The sequence below is a fragment of the Chrysemys picta genome, chromosome 5, assembly GCF_011386835.1.
Source record: "Chrysemys picta bellii isolate R12L10 chromosome 5, ASM1138683v2, whole genome shotgun sequence".
Lineage (NCBI taxonomy): Eukaryota > Metazoa > Chordata > Testudines > Emydidae > Chrysemys > Chrysemys picta.
This window is the reverse complement of record NC_088795.1, coordinates 136620348-136640295: the sequence shown is the minus strand read 5'-3', so window position 1 is coordinate 136640295 and position 19948 is coordinate 136620348. Positions and strand designations below refer to the sequence as shown.

The window sequence follows — 19948 nt, the reverse complement described above, 5'->3', positions numbered from 1 at the left end:
CTCTTGCTATGGTGGGACCCGTCACTCTTGCATGACACCTGTAGAGGAATGCTGGCCAAGAGAACGATTTTTTTGTTTGTTTTTCCCTTAAAGAAAAGAGTAGAATGTATTCTGCTAATTAAGCAGCTGCACGGATCTCGGATTCTAAAAAGGGAGTTGTTTTGTAATCACCTCTGGGAGGCACCCTTGCATATTGAGCTGTCCGGTGGGCTAACTTGATGACTCAGCTTGGGCAGTCTGGTGCTTCTGGAGAAAATCTATCAACACAGCCTTTTTGCTTTGTTCTGAAGGCTGGGGTAGCACTGTCATGACTGCAGACAGTGACCTTTTGTTAAGTGGTTTTATTACTACTAAGGGGGCAGTCTAGCAAGCTCAAAAAAACCCAACAAGGAACAGTAAGGAAAATGCTTTGATACCAGACAAGGCTGATACCCATGTTTGTGTGTGGGTGTATGTTTTGCTTGTGATTTGTGCAGTTATGAGGAGGTTGCCTGATGCATTATTTCAATATGATGATTTCTCTCGTCACAGCCAGCAGTTGTGAAAATCAGATTCTCTTTCCCCCCCCTTCCCCCCCCCCCCGCGCACACACTCGTGGTTTGGGATTTCACACTTACCAGAAGGGTGTCCACAATTGATAAAATTTAAGAACAGCCTTTTTCTTCTTGCAGTGGAAATGGGGGATTTTTAAAAAGAGCACTGAACATACTCTTTGAATAGAATCCCCAGTCTAATAGGTTAATGTCCAATAGGCTGTAAAAATACATTTTCCCCCTGTATTCATGTGGTAGACTTTGGGTCAAGGGTGTAACTATGGTACATGATGATTAGGGTTGTGGGTTTAGGGCACTGGTTGCCTGCCATGTGCCCTTGAAAACTGTAGCTGCTTTTGTAGTGCACTTTCTGGGGTAGCCTGTGAAATGGGAGCGGATCGTTCTGAGACTCACTGAAACCTCAGAAGCGGTTTAGATCTTCTAGTTATAGGTGAGGGGAGGTCACTCCTGCAAGTGCTGGAAGTAGGTGCATTCTGTATTGGGTGGGTTTGTTATGGGATTGGAGCCCATTGTTAAGAACGGTGAGGAACATTTTGCATAAAGGGGGAAAACCCCTTAAGGAAAAGGCTAGAGAACATATTAAATATATGTAGATACGGCTGCCCGGGTATTCTGTTTAAAAGTGCCCACGATTTATTGAAATGTCTGTTTGGTTTTCAGTAACAAACACATTTAACAAGATCGGCCCAGTTCCTGCCATAGCCCCATCACTTTTTACCAGCCAAAAGGGTGAGGTGAAGGAGAGGGGTGGTGTGGGGGTGTGGCTTCAGGGGGAAGGGACAGTACGGGGGCGTGGCCATGGTTCAGGCGCTGGTGGTCCCCTCACTTTTAGGGAGCTTCCATTGCCCCGGAGTGTACATGAACGCTGCTCTGGGCAGGACTCATGGGAGGAGGGCTAAGGGGGCTTTCCATTCCTCCCCCCCAACCTTTGCGTGTCCCTTATTCTAGGGCAGGGAGCTGTGATGGCCCTAGGTGCAAGTTAAGAGTCTAAGGAGTGCTCTTCACTTGTACCTGGCAGCCTGTGGTTCCAAGAGGCCGTTGATTTAGAGGCAAATGAAAGAGGCACGTAAATCCAAACATGTCTATGATTCACAGAAGGATCAAATGCTGTAATTACTTGTCACGTCGTATTGGGCTATTCTAAAACCAAAGTTCTTTTTGGTCCATGGTTCAGCTGTCACTTAATTGGTAAATGTAAATAATACACTCCCTGCCTTTAAAATAAGGCTAAGTGCCTATAGTACTTGCATATAAATCACACTATGCAATTCTTTCATAGAATTCTAAGACTGGAAAGGACTTTGAGAGGCCATCTAGTCCAGTCCCTTGCCCTTGAGACAAGACTAAGGGTATGTCTACGCTTACCGGGGATCAACACTGCAGTGATCGATCCACCGGGGGGTCAATTTAGCGGGTCTAGCGAAGACCCGCTAAATTGACCACAGATCGCTCTCCCGTTCCACTGGAACAAGAAGTGTAAGGTAAGTCGATGGAGTCTCCCGTCGGCCCAGCACGGTGTAGACATCGCAATAAGTCGACATAAGCTACATCCACTCCATCTACGTTATTCATGTAGCTGGAGTTGCATAACTTATGTCAACATAACCCTGTAATGTAGACCTGCCCTAAGTATTATCCAGACCTGCCCTGGCAGGAGATTTTTTTTTTTTTTTTTTTTAAACCTGCTCTTAAAATTATCTAGTAACGCAATTCCACAACCTCCCTAGGCAATTTATTCCAGTGCTTAACCACCCCGACAGTTAGGAATTTGTTCCTAATGTCCAACCTAAACCTCCCTTGCTGCCCATTGCTTCTTGTCCTAGCCTCAGAGGTTAACGAGAACAATTTTTTCCCCTCCTCCTTGTAACAAAATAATCTCAAAACACTTTCCAGAGTTAACGGGCAGACACTATTTGCATCTGCATACGGATCACTCACTGAAATGAGCCACCTCTGAAATAGAACACCTAACGAGTAGGTACCATGTTACTATCACGGGAGTGATGTTGCTAATGAGATGATGTAATGTTATTTGAGGAGGGGGGGTGGAAACTACCATCCTAACACATGCTGTAAGCCTCCTAGCATGCCAAGTAGGAGTGTGGTTTTTCTAGAAGCCTGAACAGACTCAGTGAGTTGCGTCAATACACTTAGTAAGAAAAATGTAGTGCATCTTCCCATCTTGAGTACTTACAGAACATAGCAGCTGATGAACAGTGCACAGCACCAAACTGTTTAGGACACAAAATGAAGACCAGAATATCCAGTTGAAACTGCAGGAGGAATTTGGGTAGGTAGAACATACCTAACATCCTACTGTTTCAAAGAATGCCATAAGGTATTTGAAGAGCAGTAGGGATCAGGAATGCTGTTTTATCTCTCTTCTAAAAGACTGCACCTCCATCAGCACATCACCCTCTCACAACAACACATTGGGGTTCGATACTGACTTGGGTCCTGTCTTTGCTGACAAAGGGGTGGCTTTTAGTGCAGGATAACTAATGCACATGAGATAACTTGCTGCAAAAACACAGTGGAGACAAAGCAGTTTAGTTTTACCGCAAGGTAGACTAGGTGAGGTCCAGCAGGGGGTAGAGGTTGACCTTGCCTAGTGACCTCTTAGTAAACACAAGTGCCTTGTCCCCAGTGATTTTTAGCAAGAGGTAACTATCCCGTGTTTATCACACTGTGTTTAAAACAACAACAACCTCTTTTGTGTCAGTGAAGAGACAGTCTCAGAGGAAGAGTCCTACCTCTGAGTGACTAACTACTTATTGTAGTACCTGAGTGTTTCTTGGAGGGCTCCCATCCAAGTACTAACCAAGCCCAACTCTTAATTTGTGAGGAATGAGGAAGTGTAATAGGAGAGAGCCGCCCAATTTTGAAACATGGTATTGCTTGTTGCTGGTGTGTGTGTGTGACTTGTGTTTGTCAATCCTTTTAGTTGTAAGGTAACTATGTACATTAGAATGCGAGACTTGTAGGACTTAGGTACAAAGACAAAGTATAGCCTGTGAATTTTTGGACAATTTTTGTGGATATTGTAGAATGTGTATATGTAGCTGTCTCTATGGAGACAGAGATGCATACATATACATATCTCTAAATATGTATATTATAGACAAATAATATTGTTGATAGTGTGTTGCCTGTCTACAGATGTAGAGGATGTAGTCCTTGCACCAATGGTTCACAATCTAAATTAGATGCACAGTATAGTCAAATATATAAGATACATAAGCTGTGGGTTGAAAGTTTGAGTGGCGCAGTATTTTAAGGTAAACTGTAGATTTGAAATATTTCTTAGACATTAACTGTTGCTGACTCAAGAAATCAGCAAAAATGAATCCTAGAACTGGAAGGGACCTCAAGAGGTCATCTAGACCAGTCCCCTGCACTCATGGCAGGACAAAGTATTATCTAGACCATCCCTGACAGGTGTTTGTCCAACCTGCTCTTAAAAACTCCAATGATGGAGATTCCACAACCTCCCTGGGCAATTTATTTCAGTGCTTAACCACCCTGACAGTTAGGAAGTTTTTCCTAATGTCCAACCTAAACCTTCCTTGCTGCAGGTTGTGGCAAGTATTTTCAGTATGGGATAGTGCTCTCATGCTGGTCAAGAGCCTGAAAATAATGTTTTACAGACTTGTGTCCAGCCTCTCTCGCACTTGAGTAAACAGTGCTACTGTACTGTTACCACGTTGACCCAAGTAGTTAGCCAGTGGTTGGGGTCTTGCAGGTTGTTTCCATTTAGGTGGAGAAATTGATGGAGTCCAGTATTTTGTGTGTACACATCCTTGGTAAATAAGCAGGAATTATTAGTCCTGTTTTCTTGAGCACAGTATGAATCAATCAGGGGACGTTTTCTTTGCTCACAGTTCCAAAACTCTTACGTCCAGCACTCTGCCCTAAAAGCTCTCTGTAGGCTTTTTGCCTAGGGTCTTGCTCCCAATGCTTGTTCTGGCTGTCTCCTTGGCTTTCTGCTGCTGTTTCCCCAGCTTTGGTGCTTCTGCTGCATCTCTCCCACCCATATAGCTGCAAATGAAATCAGTCCTTTGCCCCTCTCTATTTATTATCAGACCCCTGGAAAAATCCTGGGATTGCATGGTGCAGCCACTGGCCAGGCTTGTATGAGGTCTAGTCCTTGGGTGGTAGTTTCCCATAGTTACAGCTACCTCTAAACAAAGGGGCATTTAGTTATTTCCTCATTTCGCCTGAATGGAAGGCAGTCACCATGCCCAACAGCCTCAACCAGCTAGGGTGACTGCCCATCCCCAAGCATAACATACATTCTTCAATAGCTGGCTTACTGATGAAGCTGTGTACTTCAGAAAGTGACTAGTGCTTTTAAGCCGAATGGCCCTGTGTTTTCATAGAATCATAGAATATCAGGGTTGGAAGGGACCTCAGGAGGTCATCTAGTCCAACCCCCTGCTCAAAGCAGGACCAATCCCCAGACAGATTTTTGCCCCAGATCCCTAAATGGCCCCCTCAAGGATTGAACTCACAACCCTGGGTTTAGCAGGCCAATGCTCAAACCACTGAGCCATCCCTCCCATTTCCATATAAAAATGAGGCCCCTTTTTAAGGTGTGTCAAGCAGAATAGCTAAAAACTTAAGACATCCCCCAAATCAGTAATAACTTCTGAAAATTTAGGCTGAAAGGTTTCCCAATTAAAGTTGAAGCTTTTGTCAAGGGTACCACAAAGGCTCAGACATTCAAGGAATCTGCATATTTTAGCAGAAGTTCCTTTTGTTTTGATTTGTTTTTTTTTTTTTTAAAGTTGCTCATGATGATGGGATTCAATAATCTAATCATCAGAGACCCAACCATCTTATCTTGGAGGCAGTTTGCCAAAGAGCGAGTTTTCTAGGAGATCTGATATTAAAACATATCCTCGGTCAAAGCTAACTGCTACCGTCCGTTAATTTTAACGACTTGAAGCAATTTAAGGTGATTTAATGGCTTTTGAAGGATATTTTTGTGGTACCAAAAAAGCACTTATCTGGATACTCCATATCTTCTAGTGCAGGCAGGTTGGAGATGCCACCAATGAAGATGTATAAATATATACTTGAAAACATTTGGCATGCAGACATCCTGTTTCAAATGTGTGTGTAGCCTTAGTCTTGTTTCTTCTTAAGAAAGCAATTCTTTCATTTTTAAAAATGAGGAAACGTGATATATCATTAGCAAAACTTATGGGAAAAACTTTCAGTATTTATTGAGCAGATGTAAGAAGTCTGCAATAAATTTTGCACGTTGCTTTCTTTAACATGGAAGGGTGCATGCTGGCAATCCATTAGACAGAGAATTATGTTTTACATCAAACGGTGCTTGGTTTGGAGGAAAGCTGTTGCCTCAGAAGATGCCAGCAGCAGAACATTTTTTTTCAATCTTTTTTTGAAAGTATCCAGAGAATGTGTGTTTATTTATAATCTAGTAATATTGCGCAGCTCAAGAGAGCTTATTACTAACCTTGATAACAAGAAAGTTAAAACTGGTTATTAAGGGAATTGCTGGAACACATCTCCCTGAGGAATTTAATAATGGAAGATGGCATAATGGATTTTTGTCTTTTCATTTTGTTGTTGGATGCAAATGTAAAAATGTAAGAAATCAGGAAGTGCAAATATTATTGTCCTGATTTCTCTCTGCTGGGATTGGCCTATTCATCTTTATTGTGGGCTTTTCTGTTTTTGTTTCTGAGACCAAAAATCCTCAACAGCGACATAAGTTAGAATTTCCTACCTGACCGGCAGTGCCAGGAATTGAACCATCAAATTCTTTAAACTTTGTACATTATGTCTGAGTCATTGAAATGGCTTGAAGTCAAAGGGCGGTTGTTTTTCTGAACGTGTTGTACATCTTCTAAATCTACAGAATGGATATTAACATTTACCATTTGCAGCTTTTGATTAGAGGGCCATAACAAGCTGTGAACTGAATATACATAAAATCTGTTTTTATTTTTATATATATATAAAATTTAAAAAGCAAGGAAATCCAAATACTTCAACATTTTCTAAATAATCCTAATTTAAATAGATACTCTCTAGGGAGCAAGAAGAGTTGGTTATGCATGTTTTTGACCGATTAAAAGATTTGAAAAATGAGAAAAACACAGTTAAATTGCCAAAAAGTTGAAGCGTGATTACTAGGGTTTTGTTGGCAACTAAATAGGAGGAAGGTAGTATTTTCCTTTAGTGAGCAAAGGAGCCAAAAACATAATTGTTTCTTCCTAGAGCAGCTAGAATAATCTACACATTTAACTATGTTGGAGGAAGAAAATATTTTTTTTTCTATTGATAGTCTTTCCTAAATACTGAATTTACTGTGTTGCTTACAAAGTCCTTGTCTGTAAAACTGAAGTGGGCAAGGTAGTTTGGAGTGTTGGTTGTGTGTGTGTGTGTGTGTGTGTGTGTGTGTGTTTGTTTTAAATATTCTTGAAACCATTTTTCTTTATGGATCACTGTATGTATCTCTCTTTTGTCTCTGATCTAATCTCTCATTTTATAGCACTATGCTACTTGCTACACAGATGAGGTTTTTCTTCTGAGTTTGCCAATCTTGAATCTAAAATTTAGGTTATAATCAGCAGGGAGGGAATGGGGGTAAAGAAGGACCACTGTCATAATAAGAATATGTGGCTTAAGGATTTATGTATGTGTAGGGTGAAATCCTGGCCCTACAGGAATCAAAAAACTCCCAAAAACTTCAGTGGGGCCAGGAGTTGACCCATAGTTTGGTAAATAAAGATAAAGGTAGGCGATTGAACCTTTTTTTATGCCACCACCCTAAAACACAATGAGGGAGTTAATAGTATTCAAAGACACCTTGTAGAAGAAATGAATGCAGAAGGTAGGAAAGCTGGCTTCATTGGTGGGATAGGTGCCATACGAAATAGATCATTAATTATTTTCTTTGCTTATAGGGTTTTAAAGCCCTAAGCATTAAAGTGTGCCAACAAAAACTATTTTGCTAAACATTTAGAGTAGAAAGATCTCCATAGTTTACTATGGAATTGTTAATTGCCTTGTTTGAACTTGAATCTCTTCATAGCGCATCCTCTTTTACTGGGGTTGTTTATATACAGGATTCTGCTCCTTTAATATCAAACTGGGGCTTATCTATCTTGATACTTGATTCTGTGTGGATTTTATTATTTTGGTCTTTTTGTTGTTGTTGTTTTTTCAGGAAAATGGTAAGAATTAATACATAGTAGACTTGATGGAATTTTTAAAAAATGTTTGAAGACCCAACAGCAAGAAAATGATGGCAAACTGTAGTGCTAAAACCAATCCCCCCAGCAGAGTTCATTCATTTCCATGAATGCATTGTGAGCCTTTCTGTTGATAACTCTGATCTCAAACAAGCTGATACGGAACTGTGGACACCTCAAGGGAGAACTTAACAGTTCTGTTACACAGAGCTCTTCTTCAGGTCTGTAAGCTTGAAAGCTTTCTCTCACCAACAGAAGTTGGTCCCATAAAACACATTGCTTCATTGTCTCTCTGATATCCTGGGGCCGACACAACTACAACACTGCATACTGTTACTTCCCTATGCATCCGTAGAAGTGGGCTGTAGTCCACTTCTTTATTAAAGCTTATGATCTAATAAATTTGTTAGTCTCTAAGGTGCCACAAGTACTCCTGTTCTTTTTGTTACTTCCCTGTACACTTTGGATTTTGTTACTGTATGGTTTAAAATATTTGCATAAAACAGGACCTCTTGCTTCCTGATTCCATCTGCTTCTGCTACTTCTATCCCCACCTGCAATCAATCTTTCCGCAGCTATGTCACAACTGGTGTCTGCTTATAGGACTATGATGTACAAGTAGAGATTTGTACCTTCAGCTGAGGTTCAAGCAGGAGACACAGATGGACTCTCCTTGCCTGTACCCTTAGTAGCAAAGAATAAAAGGGGAAAACATAAATCGGCTCATAGATGGTTTCTGTTTTAAGTCACAGGTTCAATATTTTCCATAAGACACTGCTGGCTCTTTGGTGTATTAGAGGGTGACGTGAGAGGGGCATTGTGGGACTGTTCCCCATTGTATAACTGGCTAATGTTTCATTGTCAAGATTTAAACGTTTGAAATGATGGTGCTGCCATCATTACCCTTTGAAGATTATTCTGATACTCTGCCAGAACCTTTCCATTTCTCGTGCCACCCTAAATAATTGTTCTCTCTTCACTGTTTACACCCTGCAAATACTTTTAGATGGATTTGTTCTGTCTGAGTCATTGCTTTGCCGTATACTGTATAAAGAAGTGTGGTAAACGTGTAAGGTTCTAGACACAAACTATCCGTAAACATATGTTTCCATATAATTAGGGTTACCATAGTTCCACAATCAAAAAAGAGGACACTGGGGGGAGGGGAGGAGGAAGCCCCGCCCCGATTCACTCCCTCCCACTTCCCACCCCCTGATTGTCCCCCTCAGAACTCCACCCCCCCTGCTTCCTGTCCCCTGACTGCCCCCTGCTGAGAACCCCCCTTAGGACTCTACGTGTCCCCTGATTGCCCTGACCCTTATACACTTGCATGGGTGGCCGGGTTGTAGAAATTTTGGTGGTGCCCAGAACCCACCCCCATCACCTGCCTAAGGCTCTGGGAGGGGGGGTGGAGGTCTGGGGTGCAGGTCTTAGGCTGAGGATTAGGGTGCAGGAGGGGTGCAGGGTGCAGGTTCTGGGATAGAGTTTGGGTGCTGGGTGCAGGCTCCGGGCTGGGGCAGGGGGTGGGTGTGCAGGAGGGGGTGAGAGGTGCAGGCTCTGGGATGGAATTTGGGGGTGGGAGGCAGTGCAAAGGGAGGGGGTGCAGGCTTTGGGAGGGAGTTTGAGGGCAGGAGGGGGTGTGTGGGAAGCGGGGAGGGGGTTTGGGAGGGAGTTTGGGGATAGGAGGGGATGCAGGGGTGAGGGCTGTGAGTCTGAGGATGAGGGGTTCATGATGCAGGAGGGGGCTTAGGGTGTGGGGGGGATGAGGGCTGGGGCTGAGGGGTTTGGAGCATTGGAGAGGCTCAGGGCTAGGGTGGAAGGGCAGGGTAAGGGCAGCCTGTTTTCCCATTAATGGATGGGGGCACTAGGACCCGGGGGCAGCAGACAGCAGTTGCTGCTGGCTCTGGCAGTACAAGCAGACAAGGGAGAGGCAGGCAGGGAGGAGGGCCGACGGGGTGGGGGGGGACGCGCGGAGGGGGGGTGGCAGGTGGAGGCCGGGGACCCACCCAACACTCCCCTGCTCCCTGACTGCTCCCGCCCCCCGGACTCCCCTTACCATTCTGTCTCCACGTGTTTGCAAAACACGCTGCCCGGTGGGTCGGTTTGGGTGTTACACAGGGCTGCAGTCGGGGGGGCTCTGGCTGCTAGAGGCCAATGGGAGCGGGTCAGTCGGCCCAGCTGCCCAATCAGCAGCCGCACTCTGCATGGGAGGGAGGGAGGGAGGCGAGGGAGAAAAAAACCCGGACATTTTAACCTTGTTACCAATTCCTCCTGGATGGCTATTTAGAGACGCAAAAGCCGGACATGTCTGGGGAAATACGGACGGATGGTAACCCTACATATAATGAAAAGAGACCATACTTTGTGTTCCATCTTAAATAGAATATTTTAAATATTTATTAAACACAAAATGCTGTTAGGAAATAAGATTATGCTCAAAATGTATTGATCCGCTGGATGCTGAGAGAGAAAAGAAATGGGCCCTAATTCTGCAAACATTTATGTACATGCTTAAATTTAAGCACATGAGTAGTCCCATGCATACATTTTGTGCGGGACTGGGCCTATAATCAACACGTATGTAAACATTTTTATCTCACAGGTTCCTAAAGCATATTCCAAACCTATTTGGGATACAAAGTAATAAGTTGAGCCACGTCTGTGTGGGTGGTAATAGCTGTCCATTGCTACGCAATAGTTTTAAGACTTTACCCAATTGAAACCGTAGGACAAATTACGTAATGAGAATGCAATTACCGGAGTTGGAATTTAGCCAAGACATTGCAGGGTTAACACCCAACTTTTTCAAAACGTGCCACTGGACCTTTAATTACCAGGTTAAAACCTTGGTTTTATGACTCATCTGAAAAACAGCATTTCCAGCATAACTGTCCCCTAGGCAACATGCTTGAGCATTGGTTCATTATTTACTCAAGGGAAATAGTGCCACCTAATGAAACCCTGCTCCTTATGGTAGTGCCCTGGCTTTGTTTCCCACCCAAGTAGCGATCAGGCCACAGTGCTACTTAAGTTGTGATAAAATCACAGCCCAGGAGGGATGCTGCAGATATGAGGCACTTTTAATATAGAATGCAACAGACTTTGAACTCTCTTCATTCATCAGGTTTTATAGATATGAAGTATACAAACTCCTTACTCTGCTAGACACTAAATTAATGGACTGAACAGAGACACTGAATTTATGGCTTATTACAACAATCTGTAACGCACTACGGGCTAGTCTACAGTGGCAACGCTAAAGCTCTCCCAGCGCTCTAAAAAACCCACCTCCACGAGGGGCATATCTCCCAGCGCTGGGGCACTGTCTATACTGGCGCTTTACAGCGGTGAAACTCAGGGCAGGGCCGCCTGGGGGGGGGGGGGGGAAGACAAGAGGAGCAATTTGCCCCAGGGCCCCACGAGAATATAGTATTCTATAGTATTGCAACTTTTTTTTTTTTTAAGGAAGGGGCCCCCGAAATTGCTTTGCCCCAGGCTCCCAGAATCCTCTGGGCGGCCCTGGCTCAGGGGGGGTGTTTTTTACTCCCCCGAGCCAGAAAGTTGCAGGGCTGTAAATTGCTAGTGTAGACAAGCCCTAAACACCTCTGCAGTCATAGGACAAAAGAGGGGGTAACAGGCCACTCGACCTTGAATGGTCCCTTACAATATGTGCTAACTATTTATGCTAAACAATCTGTTCCATCTTGCATTTTGCTATGATGCTGGGAAGCACCTTTCCCAGACCTGAAGAAGAGCTCTGGGTGTCTCAAAAGCTTGTCTCTCGCCAACAGAAGTTGGTCCAATAAGATATTCTAATCTTACTCGCCTTGTCTCTCTAATATACACACATATTTTTATAATAAAAGGTATAGGCTTTGGTTGAAATAAATGCAGATTCATATATTTGTGTTATTACGTTGGCCATCAGAGGATAACCATGTTAGTTCAGGAATGCAATGGAAACATAATAAATATGATGTGGAGGAGACTAGAGAGTTGAAATAGAAAAGAGCCCCTTAGTTCACATTCTGATTTATGATTTCAAAATGTTATGAAAGCACCTGTGACCTATTTTTATTTAAACAAAAAAACTATGATGCACAATACAATTTTTTTTAATCAATTCCATCAGACCCTTGATATGTGGACTTCATGCTTATTATAAATTGAGAGTCTAGGCCAGGGGTAGTCAATTATTATAATTATTTTTTGTCAAGGTCCAGATTTCTTGGTCAACGTATAGTCAAGGTCCAGACTCCAGAGAAGAAGATGATGATGATAAATACATTTTTTTTGCGGGGGGGGGGGCGAGGAGGTGGTCCATTCAAAAGCGTCTGGCAGTCTGGATTTGGCCGTCGTTCCACCTATTGATATCCCTGGTCTAGGCCTTCACTATTTTGTGGCTCTTCCATCAGGATATCTTATTTTTTAACTTGATCTGTTTCTTTTAATGTATGTACGCGGCAACTGAAAAGAAGTGCCTATTGCTTGCTCTAGGTGCCTGACTGTGCCTTAAGAATGGAGAGCTCCTAAATCACCCTTCAGTCATTAACATAACAACCATATTTTCCCATTCCCTCCCAGCTGGATAAAACAGCTGACTCTTTTTGGGGGCATCTTTGGACCCTGGTTCATTGCTTGTCCAACAGCCCAATTGTTTTTCTTACTCCTCGCTCTCCCTCTTGAGGAAGCACACGGTTATTTCTGCTTTGTCCTGGGCTGGTCTCCAGGTTCATCCTTTTTAACTTGTGTTCTTTAAATAGCCCCAAGTGTATGAACACTTGGAGCAAATGCAGCCAAATGGAAGTCTCTGAGACATATTTGGCAGTGACTGATGGGGTGAAGTTACATGCTGGATGTAAGTTGGTTAGAAAATGAACATAAGCAGCAAAGTAACAGAACTTGTACCCTTCTGGCATTTAATGCGCCAGAGTCTCTGCTGGCGTAACTCCGCTTATGTCAAATGGAGTTATTCCAGCAGCAGATTTGGCCCTAATTGTGCAAAATGAGTGTAACCTCGTTTCATGTAGGTGGTGGGAGAAGGGTGATTGGCAGGGTATTTGTAGCAGGAAAATTAAGTACCAGGATCCTATACTGTAAATTAAAGAGGCCCGCTTCACGTTGTTTTATACTATCTCTAATACCCCTAGGCCCAAACTTCTGTCTATGGCACTTGTTTTGCACACCTGCTGAATGCCAGATCACTGCAGGTTATGCCCTTCTGCCTCTTTCACCTGTCTTCTGACTAGCTTACACCGCTGTTTACAAACCAGTGAATTTGACCCTCAAATACTGCATGTGGCTGCTATGTGAAGTGTTGTTCAGGCGAATGTTTTAATGTATTTATGAGTATTTAGAGCTCCATTTCCACACCTTTTATGGTGAGTTGAACTGAAGAAGAGTTACACTTTGGCCAGTCCCTGGTATAAAGAAGGTCCTCAGTGGTCCTAAACTAGGGTGACCACCTATCCCAAATTGGGCAGGACAGTCCCAAAATGCAGAGTTCCAGTCCCGGTCCTGGGCTGAATAACTCCGGGACAGCAGTTGTCCTGGATTCCCTGCAGCGCCGCCCTATGCCTGCCCCAGTCTCTTCCGGGGAGGGCTGATGTGGGCAGGTGGGGGGGTCTGGGCTCCCCACAGCATCCCAGGCTCCCTGGGCAGTGCAGCTCTTATCATGGCCCAGCTTTGGCTTCCGGCTGGGCCAGAGGGTGGAGCCTCGGCAGGGAAGAGGAGGGGTAGGGGGCGGGGCTCCTGCACGTGTCCCGTATTCACCTTTTGAAAAAGCGGTCGCCCTTTCCTAAACCAGCAATCTGAACTCTTTAGGGTGGGTTTAAAAATTCGACTTGGCCCAAAGGCCAGTATTACACATGCATGTCTAAGAGTAGGCAGCTAGCCCACATCATCATTCAGAACTGACGGGGCAAATTTCAGCTGGCTGTTAAACCCTTTTGTCCTGTGTCTGCCAAGTGTTAATCATACTTTGTGTAACTGCTGATAATGAGGTAAACCTAGCCATAGAGGCAAGTCAACTGTTTTAAGCACGGGTACGCAGGGACCCATTCCTGACATCAGTTCAGTTTCCCAGTTGTTTGCATGTGAGTGGGGGACCCTGTTGGGACAAACGGTATCTGTCTGCTATATCCAGGGTCGGGCAGCGGGCGGGAGAAGACAAGAGCATGTTTGTCATACGGGAGAAAGTCCTGGTTCAGGTGCCCCGATGGTTTGTTTAAAAGGAGCAGAACGGATTGTAAAATCAAGCTCATTTAAGTGAAGGTTTCATTAGAATTAACTATCCAAGCATACGGTGCCATATTTGTATGTACCGTCTGGATGCCATTATTTACTCTTTTAATAGGATTGTCCCTTAGCAGACTTTTGTGTTAATACTTGCACCCATGTGGTCCTTCAGATCTGACATGTCACGCCGATGTAATTAGGCTTGCGCAGATGTTGACTAATGTAGTATCTTCTGCTGGAAGCACTAAACGCACACAGGACAGCTGAAGTATGAGGTGGTTTTTTTTTTTTAAATGCTTTTTGCAGGAGATGGTGACAGTATTGAACATTCTGGGAAATGCTGAAGTCCATAAACAAAAGGTTAAACTTGTCAGTACCAGAATAAATCATTAATGTCTGTAATAGTTTTCTTCTTCCGTCTGTCTGAGAGCATTTATGATGATGAGCTAAGCAGTTAAACCCAAGCATTCAGATTCATTACGGTTCTCACACTTGGACTTAATCTATGTTTTCCCTTTCTTTTTTTTAGAAAGTCCACCGGCAGCGATGTCCAGAAATGGGTATTTTTTTGAAGAGACTGGCAAGTATAATTTTATTTCTTTTCTCCTCATTTGTTGCATGTTATATTGCATATAAAAGAACCTACCACAGTGACCTAGCTGTATCACTGGAAAAATAACTATCGGTAGGTTGATTTTGAAAATCCTCTGCAACAGATGGTGTATCAAATCCATTTCACTTATAACCTAAACTGGGTTTGAACCCAGGTTTGTACAGGTGAAAGGAATGTTGCATAATTCTAGTGCTACAAATAGTCTGTACAATCAAGTCCCATAGATGCTAATGCCTTACTGCTTTGAATAGCCGTATCTTCAGATTTTCGGTGCATGTCCCAGTCTTGGGTGGTTCCTTGTCTTGTTCTGTTTCAGGGTGTTCTTCTCCCACTTGATATGCCAGATACAGCATGGTCAGTATCCAGGGGTCACTCTTGCTATAGGCAAACTAGGCAGCTCCCTAGGGTGGTAGACTTCTGGGACAGTAGACTTCACCCATCTAGCACAGCTGAGAGCTTGCTGTATGTTGTGACCGCCCCCCCACCCCACAGCCGTCCAGCTCTCTGGGGCTACCACCTCCCATTGTAGGGCCTCTCAGGCTGGGGCCAGGCTCCCTTGGGAGAAGATACGGGGGCTTTGCCCCCTATCTGGGCAGTCTTATAGCAGCTGAGGCCTGGAGCGACTGGTGCCCTGCTCAGAGAAACCAGCACTAGCTCAGAGCTAGCTGAGAGGCCTGAATGCGCCTGCTGTTTCCACACCAGATGAGCTTTCCACCCTGGGTCCCTCCATCGGTAGTGGCGGCAGCAATGGATGCGGCTGGCAGGGCTGCCCAGCAGAGCTCGGTGGCCACAAGCCGGGGCTCTGAGGAGCAGGAAGTGGCCCCCAGCCAGGCTGGTGGGGAAGCACTCCTACCCCCTCCCCAGATGCTCCCCACCACCAGGGCAGGTAAGATGGCGGTCGCAGCTCAGGGGCTGTGTGGCTCGGAGTTGCTCTTGGTAGCACCACGAGAGCTTGTTGGGGCTTCAGCCTCAAGCATAGGGACCTGCCCAGCTTTGTGTCAGTATCCAGCCCCCACCTGCTGTCCCTCACCCCTCCCCGGTGGGCCCTGCTGCCCCCCGGACTCTCCTTGCAGCCGCTGCTTCAATTCCATCATGTCTGGGCTCTCGAGGTGCTGCCCCCACACGGGCTAGGAGCCCCTCTGGAAAGATGCAGGGAAGGGTGGAGGGTGGGGGAGGGATGCTGAGGGCTAGGTGGAGGGTACAGGCTGGCATGAGCTGTGGATACAGAATGCATAGGGCTGGATGTGGGACTGGAGATGTGGGGCTGTGCTGGGGGCTCCTGGGTACAGCGATCCCCCCCCGCCCATTCTGCCAATGGGAAGGAGCCCATCACCCCCTCTGCAAGGGGGATGAGTGCCCCCAGCCTGAGTGGCTTTGTGGGGTCCCTATGGGTGGGAGCTGTTACCTGCCAGTGTGTGGGTCCCTTTGTGGTTGAACTGAGCATCTCCTGAGGTACTGAGCTGGGGCCTGCTCCTCTTTTGAACCCCAGGCAGCTGGTGCCAACCTGCCTGGAAAGGGCCATTGGGAAAACTGGCCCTGGCTGGGAGCATTGGCCACGCTGGGAGCGGGCCTCAGCCTCTTGCAGGCCCTAGAGCAGAACCTGGAGGACTTTTATCCTGGCCTGGCCAAGCTCAGCCCGCCCGGGTGTCGCTGTTCCCACCCTGCAGGATCTGTGACTGGGGCCCAAGGGCCTCTTCAGGCCCAGGCCCGCCCCGTCAGCCTCCATCCCAACTGCCTGGGCTCAGGGGTGTGGGTGGTAGCAGCAGGGGAGGCAGAGGTGAGCGTTTCACCTCACAGAAGGAAAAGGAAGAGAACCTTCCCTGGTGCCAGCAGTACGTCCCCTTTCAGGGCATTCAGCTTCCAGCAGTGGCAACAGATGCCAAGGGCCATTAGTCTTTCTCCAGATGCCAAAAACAGAGACTTTTCTGGGATTTTGTTAAAACTCCAGAGCTTTTTAGCAATCTTCAAGAGCTGGAGGCAGGCTCCCAGCATTTTGTTCTCCGGATGGCCCATGGTCCCCTTGAGTACACTGTGTCCTGACTGTTCTTTTTGCACTACACTGTTAACTAGTCTCCTCCATCCATAGGGGATACTTCCCAGCTCTAAGAAACCCAAGGACTTGAGCTAATCATGCAGTCTCTTCTTTCCCTTTGTTAGGTTTCTCTGGTTTTGATTGTAGGTGGTTCTTTTAATATAATACTCTTATTATATTGCATCCAGGCTGATTATAATTGTAAAGGTGGTGGATTTTTTTGTTACTTTGCCCTTAAACCTCCTGTCAGTCGTTTTCCTCCTCCTAGCCGTACAGTTATAAAATCTGACCTTTTTTAAAAGTTCACTTTTGCTGCTAATCCTAGATGAATCACATTCTTATCTGCGCTAATTGTAATGTGATCACAGTGAACCTCCTGCACAGAATTTAGGAATAATAATCATCATAGCACTTATCTAGAGTTTTACAAGAATTAATCCTTGTATCACCTGGTGTGTGAACCCTTATGCTTAACAATCTAACCTTTTATTGCCCACTTCATTTTAAGTGGTCTCTAACAGCATGTGTGAACCCCTTATGCTTAACAATCTGACCTACCTTCTATTTAGCTTATGCGCTTGTGTTCCTGTCCCCAGGCCTGAGGAACAGCTCTGTGAAGCTCAAAAACTTGTCCCTTCCACCAGCTGAAGTTGGTCCAATTACAGATATTACTTCACCTTACCATGTCTCTTCTCATCACCCTGTGAGGGAGGAAAGATTTGTTAGCCGCCTTTCATGTTTGGGGAAACAGGTGTACAGAAGTTAAATGACTTGCCCAGAAACTCAGGCAGAGTATGAACTACAACTCCATTTAGAGGAAGCCATATTGAAATTCCTTAGCCCACTTCCTCCCTCTAAAGTGAGTCACCTTTCCATTTAATATAAATGGCTTTGTAAAGCAGGCTTATCATTTAACTTGCTTCTCCAAACCATGCCCCAATGTGTCACTCGACCAGCTAATACTGAGATCGCTAAAGTTGCCCATTGTTGTTGTACCAGCAACTTCCTTTACTTCTTTCAATACATTAAGGACCTTTTTGTTGCGCTGTGCTGGAGCAGTACTTCGGCATTCGTGTTTTTTGTTACTTAGATTTCATAACCATGAGCTGGAACACAAATTGTTATCTCCATCCTGGAATGATCTGTTGATAGTATCTCTAGGTATAATTGCAGTCTTTTCCTTCCCCGTTCCCAAGCCCTTCAACATTGTCTTTTAATTAGGGATAACAGTATCTCATTGGCTTATGGTTTATCTCACCTCATCTTTAAGATACTGATCTGACAAATTGATACTCCCTCTTGCCAAGCCAAATATTTCTGCTCTTCCCTTCTAGGTTTTAATTTTTTTTAAAAAATGAAAACATTGATATTCTTTATTTCTAGCAGTACAGCAACTGTTTTTAACTCCATTGAGTTGAAAGCGTAATTTTGCTTGGATCGATGCTTGGATCTATAGGCCTTTACCACGGGAAGAGTAATATTTTCTAACAGATTCTTCCCTTGAGTCTTTAATATTCCCAACTCCCAATAATTTATCCAACGCCTTTTATCACTTTTATAGCCATCTGCTCCTGTCTAGTACTTTTGAACCCATCCTTCATGCACACATTGAGATTTGTACATTCTGTGGTCCTGCATGTTGACTGGGAGAAGTTCAAAGAAAACTACCGCCAAGACCTGGGAATAAGTATCGTTGGGGTGTGTGCATAAGAAACAAGGATAAAATATTCTTCAAAAGTTTTAATGAGTAGCTTTGCAGAGTCAAGAGCAAGCTGGCAAAATGAGAAATAAATTCCAATTTTCTCAAAGTACAGTATGCTGGTATTTAGCAGTAACATTGTGTTTTGACTTGTATACCAAACCGAGCAGATTTAAGGGACATTAATAAAAATCTCTCTCTTCCTTGCTGGTAAAATACTTAAATAACTAACTAACTAAATTTATCACTGCTGTTGCATTGCCTTTTTTCTTTTCCTTTCCTTTTTTTTGCCATAGGCATCAGTATTTTTGTTGTTGTTGTTCTAATCTGGCAAATAGCAACAGTGTTTGATACAGATTGTATGTTTGAGTTGACCAGTTGGTATCCTGAATGAGATTTCATGACAATTAGAGTCCTTCCTGGCAATTTTAAATGTCTGTTCGAGTGATTGTAAAGACTAAGTCCAAATCTGAAGATAATTAGAATCTTGATGAAATGCAGCTCTGCAAGCAGTGTTCAGAATAACTCATTAAGCCAGTTGTCTTTTTTCCTAGCGGAACCTTCTAGTTCTGCTCGTTGCTAAAAGAGGTACAGATACCTAAACTTTCACTGTAAGTGGATTAGCTTTAACACAATTATATTCTACTAATGCTAATTCTATTTGCCAACATAATTAACTTTTTTAAATGATCAGGCAACATGTGCTGGTATTGCATCTTCATTTTATCTGAAGAGAATCTTGTTTTAATTGTGAGGGGTTATAAATCCTGAAAGAAGGAACCCTAACGTTCTATGGAATAACTGAAACTTTGCATTGTTTTAAAGCTGGGTCAGCAAGTACTACGACACAACTTTCACCTTCCAGAGTGAATCTTATTGTTTGCTCTGCTGATTTATTAATTGGTTTTGCTGGCACAATAAATTGCAATTCTGCTGGAGGGACTTGTCTGGCTGGGGATTTTTGGACATATTTTATCTATTTGTTGTTGTGTTTTCGGTTTTGTATTTAAGTTTGGAATGTGTGTCATGGTTTTGCTTTTTTTTAAAAAAATTAGTTTTATCTAACCATGAAATTCATCTAAACGCCATACTGAAATGAATCCTTTCACAATGGGAATTGGATTTTCCGGGTACAACGTCTGTTTGCTAGCCGCGAATGCACCACAACTGCTGATGACAAGCCAGAAATCCGCTTGCGTGTCTTGCTACAGATTTTTATTTCTAGGGCCTATTGCTAAGATAGCTATAAATTAAAATGAAGGCTTCTAATTTAGCGCCTTGTAGTACAGAGCTGAAACTTTGTACACTGCTGTGTTTAAAACAAACAACCCCCCCTCCACCACCCATTGATTACTTAGATTAATTACAAGTTTTCTTCGATAACTAGCTGTATAACAGAATACTGGAATGTATTCAGATAAGCCTTATTTTGTAGTAGCATATCAGTTTTTTTCAAGTCTGCTATGAATTATTATTAAGGCAGCAGGGAAAACTTTGCATTTCCATCTGGCTTGTTTTATGACAAAACGCCCCCCGCAATAGGGTTGGAAATCATGGCTGTACAGTAGAAAAGAAAAACCATTCATC

General features: G+C 44.0%; 1 protein-coding gene across 11 annotated transcripts in view; it reads left to right on the top strand.

The window, feature by feature from the left end:
• SLC4A11 (solute carrier family 4 member 11) overlaps nucleotides 1-19948 on the top strand; it is a 252289-nt gene that overhangs the window by 93094 nt on the left and 139247 nt on the right. For all 11 annotated transcript variants that reach the window (XM_065597279.1, XM_065597278.1, XM_065597281.1 and 8 more), the window contains exon 2: nucleotides 14547-14597. In XM_065597279.1, coding sequence (XP_065453351.1) covers nucleotides 14547-14597 — 51 coding nt within the window. The remainder of the gene's footprint in view (nucleotides 1-14546; nucleotides 14598-19948) is intronic.